Source organism: Felis catus, chromosome B1, assembly GCF_018350175.1.
Source record: "Felis catus isolate Fca126 chromosome B1, F.catus_Fca126_mat1.0, whole genome shotgun sequence".
Lineage (NCBI taxonomy): Eukaryota > Metazoa > Chordata > Mammalia > Carnivora > Felidae > Felis > Felis catus.
This window is the reverse complement of record NC_058371.1, coordinates 17,365,524-17,372,913: the sequence shown is the minus strand read 5'-3', so window position 1 is coordinate 17,372,913 and position 7,390 is coordinate 17,365,524. Positions and strand designations below refer to the sequence as shown.

The 7,390-nt window shown below is 46.7% G+C and overlaps 1 protein-coding gene across 1 annotated transcript in view; it reads left to right on the top strand.

Moving 5' to 3' along the window:
• Positions 1-1,415: 1,415 nt before the first annotated feature.
• Positions 1,416-7,390, top strand: part of MTNR1A (melatonin receptor 1A) — a 39,897-nt gene continuing 33,922 nt past the window's right edge. The window contains exon 1 of the mRNA XM_023252374.2: positions 1,416-1,641. Coding sequence (XP_023108142.1) covers positions 1,416-1,641 — 226 coding nt within the window. The remainder of the gene's footprint in view (positions 1,642-7,390) is intronic.

Genomic DNA, 7,390 nt, shown 5'->3' with positions numbered 1-7,390 from the left:
AAAAACTAACATTTATTGGGATGCCTGGGGGGCTCAGCTGGTAGAGCATCTGACTCTTGATCTCAGGGTCGTGCGTTCAAGCCCCCCATTTGGCAAGGAGCCTACTTAAAAATTTAAATTAATTAAAAACCTCTATTACTCAACTTATTTAATGTGCCTCTTAATTTCTAAGTTCCTTCCTTAATGCTGTCCTTCCCGCACGTCACTTCTGAAGCTCACAAATGCCATGTGGAGGGTAAGGGCTGTGTTTTGAGCCAAGTCTGTGAATTACTTCCCGACCAAGTACATTCATGAATGCCATGGAATTGATTGGAACCTAGGACTTTGCAGATTGCCTGGACACCTTCAATGGCCAAGTGAAGTTATTTGCTTTTAAGTCTTATTTATTTTTGCGAGAGACAGAGAGAGCCAGCGAGCACGCACAAACGGGGGAGGGCAGAGAGGCGACAGAGAATCCCTAGCAGGCTTGGAGCTGTCAGCACAGAGCCAGATGTGGGGCTTGAGTTCACAAACCAGGAGATCGTGACCCGAGCGGATGTCGAGTCCACCCTTAACCAACTGAGCCACCCAAGCGCCCCGAGTGAAGCTCTTTGTAAAAGCTCGAGGGTGAGTATGTGCCAAACCTAATCTTGGACGTCTACAGGGAGAGAGCACACGGCTAGGATCGGTACCACTCCTGGAAGAAGTCAGGTGGAGAAAAAGCGGCTGCCGGGGCAAGACTGCGGCTACTCTGAAACCATTCAGTCCGCTGACGTTTAGAAATCGAAACGAAAAGTGCACAGTTGCTTGGAATCAGCCCTCCCGGTGGAATCTTCCCGCCATTTCAAGGGGCCGTTTCCAGTGTCCGGATTCTCCACCGGGGGCAGCAACCAAAGGCATGCACAGAGGCTGAGGCTGAGAACTTGGAATTTTTAAATTGGAAAAGTTATTTTTATTTTTAATTGAAGGAGACGGAGTTGACCTACTGAACCCTTACAGTGTTCAAGAAAGATGAAAATAAAAGTAGCTTTGTGGGGGGGGGGAAGATTATGAAAATTCTGGCTTGCCTTTGCAGTACTGGAGGGCGGAGGAGCTGGGGAAAATGATTTCTGTTCCATGAATGGTGCAACACTTGAGAAAGTTCCTTGACTTTTCCCACCTGTGGCTTCGCGGGGCGCGCTGCCAGGCTGGACCTCGGGCGGCCCGGCGCAGGCAGCCCGCACGGGGGCGCTGTGGCCACGGGCTGAGCCCCGGGGGACCGAGGAGCCTCCGGGCGGCTGCCCCGTGTCCCCGGGCTGCAGGTGGCGGGGAAGGGGCAGAGCGGGCAGGGCGGCCGCGGGGGAGCGCTCGGGATGGGGCGTAGAAGCGGGCAGGGCCCGGAGGAGCCCTGAGCCGCGGGCCGGGTGGCGCCGCGCCGCGCTCCGAGGGCAGGCGCGATGGCAGGGTCGTGGGGCGCCCCGGGCGGGACCCTGAAGGGCAACGGCAGCGCGCTGCTCAACGCCTCGCAGCGGGCGCCCGGCGGCGGGGAGGGGGCGCGGCCGCGACCCTCCTGGCTGGCCTGCACGCTCGCCTTCACCCTCATCTTCACCATCGTGGTGGACGTCCTGGGCAACCTCCTGGTCATCCTGTCCGTGTATCGGAACAAGAAGCTGAGAAACGCAGGTAGGGGCTGGGGGGGGGGGGCCCGGCCGCCCCCCAACCTTCACCCGACGGCCGCCTCCCCTCCTTCCTGGCCGCTTTGCGGAACGCAGCCCCCTGGCCCCAGCTGTCCATTAGCTTTTTCTAAAAAAGTGCGTTTTTCTTACAAACTGGGGGCTTAATTTTCCCCAAAGGGACAGAAGCCTGTCACTTTACTTTTCCTTTAACCTGCATGCGTAAGTTTTCTCTTTTCTCTCTCTCTCCCCTCCCCTCCAAGAAAACAGGGAGTCTGAAGTCCTCAAGGGTGTAGAAAACTCAACCAGAGTCAGAGCCTCTTAATTTTAGGGGAAACCCCCACCATACGGTTTTCAGTTTCTGAGGTTTTACTGGATTGAGAGATTGCAGAAAGTTCCTCAAGAAGTCCTTGACAATCAGATCAATGAGCTTACCAACTGTTCCTCCCAACTTTGTTACAATAGGAGAAAATATAGAAGCTGGTGAAATGATAGTGCCATTATTTTAGTTTTGTTGTCAGTTTTGGGCACGCAATTTACAAAGACTCATGAAGGCTCCTAAATGAGGTTATTACTCCTCCAAGTTAGAATGTAAACTTGTTGCCATTTTAAAAGAAATTGTTACAGAAAAGAATATATTTACATATAATCTACCACCTAAAGCTAATTTTGTGTTTGAGTTTAATTTGCTTTATGGTCCAAGCAATGAACTGAAATTGGTTTATCTTGGGTGGGAGACCAGGGACGGCCTTGCATAGGACAGGGGGTGTTCAGATCTTTAAGTGATGAGGTACTTAGCTCTTTAGCTGGAGGCTGACTTTCTGGAGGTGGGGGTGGGGAGGGGAAGGAACCTTGCACTTACTTACATGTTTGTCAAAAGCAGTATTTTTTGTTCTAATAAGGTAGTAGGTCACACTCTAATTTTCTTTAGCTGCCCTCCGGGAGGGCCCCCTTTTTCTCTATAATGCTTGCGACAGGGAATGGTTTAAGCTCAGTCAGGTAAGCACCCGACCCTTGATCTCAGCTCAGGTCATGATCTCCTGGTTTGTGAGTTCGAGCCCCACGTGGGGCTCTTTGCTGGCAGCACAGAACCTGCTTCAGATCCTCTGTCCCTCTTGCTTTCGACCTCCCACCCCCCGCCCTGCTCACATTCTCTGAAAAAAAAAAAAAAAATCTTTTTTAGAAAAAGAATTAACTTGATTATCACCTGCTAACACAAAGTGAATTTGAGTCAGTCCACTGAATAACCTCATTTCACATACGATTGGGCTTAAACTAGAGGAATTCTGCCTTCAAGAAGAGGCCCTTTGAAGAAAACATAGGCACGAAGCTCCCTGGCATCAGTCTTGGTGATGATTTTTTGAATCTGACACCAAAAGGAGGAGGAACAAAAGCACAAATAAAGAGCTGGGATTACATCAGACTAAAAAGCTTCTGCACAGGAAAGGAAACCATCAACAAAATGAAAAGGCAACCTGCTGACTGGGAGAGACTATTGGCAATCCATGTTAGATAAAGGGCTAATACTTATTATATACGATATATATAATATATACGGAATATATATACGGAATATATAATACGATATATAGAATATATACGGAAATCATACACCTCAGCAGCAAAAAAGTAACCTGATTTAAAAACAGGCAGAAGGTCTGAATAGACAGTTTTTTCCAAGATGACATCTAGATGGTCAACAAACACGCGAAAGGATGCTCAACGTAACCCATCAGGGAAATGCAAATCAAAACCATAATGAGGTATCGCTCCACCCCCATCAGATGGCTATTATCACAAAGAAGAAATAACAAGGGCTGGTGAGGATGTGGAGGAAAGGGAACCCTGTGCACTGTTGTAAATTGTTAGGATGCAAATCGGGGCAGCCACTGTACAACAGTATGGAGGTTCCTCAAAAAATTAAAAATAGGGGCACCTGGGTGGCTCAGTTGCCTAAGCGTTCCACTTCAGCTCAGGTCAAGATCTCACAGTTCATGCGTTTGAGCCCCACCTCTGCCTGGTAGTGCGGAGCCTGCTTGGGATTCTCGCTCTCTCCTCTCTGTGCCCCTCCCCCACTCACACTTTCTCTCACGCTCAAAATAAATAAATAAACCTTAAAAAATTTAACATAGAACCAGATGATCCAGCAGTTCCGTGCCAAGCAAAAACAAAAATGCTAACTCAAAAAGATATCTGCACCCCCATGTTCGCTGGGGGATTATTTGCAACAGCCGAGATATGGAAACAACTTTTGTGTCCATCAACAATGAATGGAGAAAGATGTACTATATATATACATACATATACGAACACATATATATACATACACACATATGCATACATATGTACAGAAGTTACACACACACACACACACACACGGATGAAATCTTGCCATTTGTGACAACATGGATAGACCTTCAGTGCATTATGCTACCTGAAATAAGTCAGAGAAAAGACCAGTACCATAAGAGAGACCAGTCTCTCTTAAATGTGAAATCTAAAAACACAAATAAGGGCACCTGGGTGGCTCAGTTGGTTAAGTGTCCAGCTTCGGCTCAGGTCACGATCTCACAGCTCATGGGTTCGAGCCCCGCATGGAGCTCTGTGCTGACAGCTCAGAGCTTGGAGCCTGCTTCAGATTCTGTGTCTCCTTCTCTCTCTGCCTCTCCTCTGCTCACACACTGTCACGTTCTCTCTCTCTCAAAAATAAACAGTAAAAAATTTTTAAAAGGGCTTATTAGAAAAAATCTTAAAAAAAAAATTACCTGTCATCCCCAGGAGCAAAGCAGTGGGGGAAGCCTGCTTTCTCATCATGGCTGATTTCTTGCCAGTCTCCACTGTTCCCTCTATTTCTGGGATCTGGGGGTGCTGGCTCTGCTTATAATAGGTTAATCTGCTTCGCAGCCTCCTCATTGTGTTAGTGATTGCTTGAATTTCTTGGATTAGGATTTGATAACTGGACTTTTGCTCTGACCCGTTCAATGCATTCCTGTCTCCTTGCAAAAACAGACACAAAAGAGGCTCCTTCCCTCCCGGCAATAAAAGCAGTTTTCTGTGGGCCAGACACAGTTCTGAAAGCCACGTAAACTGAATCCTTGGGGAAGCGCTGTAGTAGGGTGCTACCCTTAGCCTCCTCACAGGGGAGGAACTGAGGGCACGGATTGGTCGTGTGCACTGTAGGCGCACGGTGGAGCAGGGTATCGAACCCACAGAGCTTGTCCCCAGAGCTCATTCTGCCTTGCTGATAGCAACTATTACGTCATTGGGGAAGTTTGGGTCTTGCAAGAACTTCCATTTAAAAAAAACATTCACACGCCTGAGACAATTCAGCTTCTTCTGTTTTGTGAAAAATAGTTGTACAAAGGGTGCCTTCCACACGACTTTGTATTTTGTATTCAATACCAAGTTTTCAATAAGGCCGCCCAGGGCACACTACATTTCTGTGGCTAGCCGGGAGACCCGTTGTGAACTTTCATTTGCAAAGCTTTAGACCTGTCATATTTTTATAATTGGGATTTTGTTTCTTCACTTGTACCACTGCTGCAATTCGAACCATTTGAGGCTTTCTAGAATGGTTGATAATTTTGAAACAGAGAGAGAGAGAGAGAGCGCTGATTCCAGCGAGTTATAGGATGCTTATCAAGAGTTCTCATGATTGTTCGATCCTTCCATTTCAGTTAAATTATTGTGTTGGTATTAATGAGATAAGACTCAAAGAAGAGAAGAAATGAAGTAAGGAAATAAGAAAACTAAGGCATCTGCAGCTTTGACGTTTCCTTTGGAAATCTGGTATAATGGCGGGCTTAATTTACGCCCCTCCCTCGCCTAAGAGGGTATGTTGACAGGTGACTGCCCCGAGAAGAAGTTTAAAATGTTTCACAGCCGTATCTCAGGGGCACTGGTCAGTCGGAGCAGACACAGGCTCCAAAAGCCCACCAGGCTCTTAGCTGCTGGGGTGCAGCTCTCTCCTGTCCAAACTGTGAGACTAGAATTGGTACCACCGCGTTCCATCTTCTGAGTCAATTTCACAGCCTAGTAATGGGAAGAGTCCTGCCCTGGGACACTAGGATTAATATCGTTGCTTTCTACTTTGTGATCTGAGACATCAGGTAAGTTATCCAAGCCTCACCGTCCCCATTTGTCAAGTACAGAAAACCTCTCATCTCTAGCCTCACACAACTGTTGCAGTTGCCTGGTGAGACCATGCGTATGGGAAAGGACACATTGCATGTGGAAAATGATGCATACTTTGAAAAGGATGAAGTAGGTAATGTTATGTGTTCTTTTTTTCTAGGTAGAGCTAACAAGGGTGTATTAAAAACTGTTAAGTGTTCTTTGTTAAAAATTGCTAAAAACCATGCACTCTAAACTTACAATTTGTATACTTTCCTCCATGTATATTATGCTTAAAAAAAACCTTTTACTAAAAAAAAAAATAAAGCAAAAGTCTAGTATCTTGCCTATTGAAAATTCAGTGATCTGGCAATCTAACCTATCTAGAATAGAGCCAGTAAATGGAAAGAAGCAAATAACAGACACCCCCTGATTGCTGATTTGTTCTTAGAATTTTTTCCTAAGTCTATTTATTTTGAGACGGGGGGGGGGGGGGGAAGGGGCAGAGAGTGAAGGAGAGAGAGTATCCCAAGCAGGCCCCACGCCATGAGCCCAGAGCCTGATGCAGGGCTTGAACTCACAAACCATGAGATCACGATCTGAGCTGAAATTAAGAGTCAGACATTTGACTGACTGAGCCACCCAGGCGCCCCTGATTTGTTCTTACAGCACTATAGAGCGCTGAGGCTCCTTGTCCAGAGTATAAGCCATAAATTAGGAGGATGACTGACACATTTAAAGGAACAACACATGCGGCCAACAGCACGGGTTGAAACTGACTCATTAACAACAGGTCTGAAAAACTGAAAAGCACAGTCTCTGGAGGGAATGTTGTGAAGAAGAACTCTGCTCACCATTAATTCCTCCTGAAACAGCAGGTGTATTCTGTTTAAGAAGACAGCACCATACTATTTTAGAAAGATACCTGTCTATAGGAGTTTATTATTATTTTTAAATCTGGTACGCAGTGGGGTAAACTGTATTATAAAAAGAAACAAATTAAAAAGTTCCCTAGAATGAATGTAAGACTAGATCATCATCAGCACTGTGTTCTCTGCTTGAGTGTAACGCCTGTTAGGTACAAGACCGAACGCACTGGTTTCTTTCAGGCCTGTATTGTCTCTATCCTTCTTGCGTTTCTACTCAGAGAAGCTGCAAACCTTGGATGCCCCAGGGCTGTTTTTAAGATTCTTACAGTTTTAGGCAGGCATGCCTACTTAAAAAATACTATTTTGGGGGCGCCTGGGTGGCGCAGTCGGTTAAGCGTCCGACTTCAGCTCAGGTCACGATCTCGCGGTCCGTGAGTTCGAGCCCCGTGTCGGGCTCTGGGCTGGTGGCTCAGAGCCTGGAGCCTGCTTCTGATTCTGTGTCTCCCTCTCTCTCTGCCCCTCCCCTGTTCATGCTCTGTCTCAAAAATAAATAAAACGTTAAAAAAAATTTAAAAAAAAATACTATTTTGAGGGGCGCCTGTGTGGCTCAGTCAGTTAAGTGTCTTACTTCGGCTCAGGTCATGATCTCATAGCTTGTGAGTTCAAGCCCCGCATCGGGCTCTGTGCTGACAGCTTAGAGCCTGGAGCCTGCTTCAGATTCTGTCTCTTTCTCTCTCTGCCCCTCCCCACCTAAAATAAACACTAAATTTTTAAAAA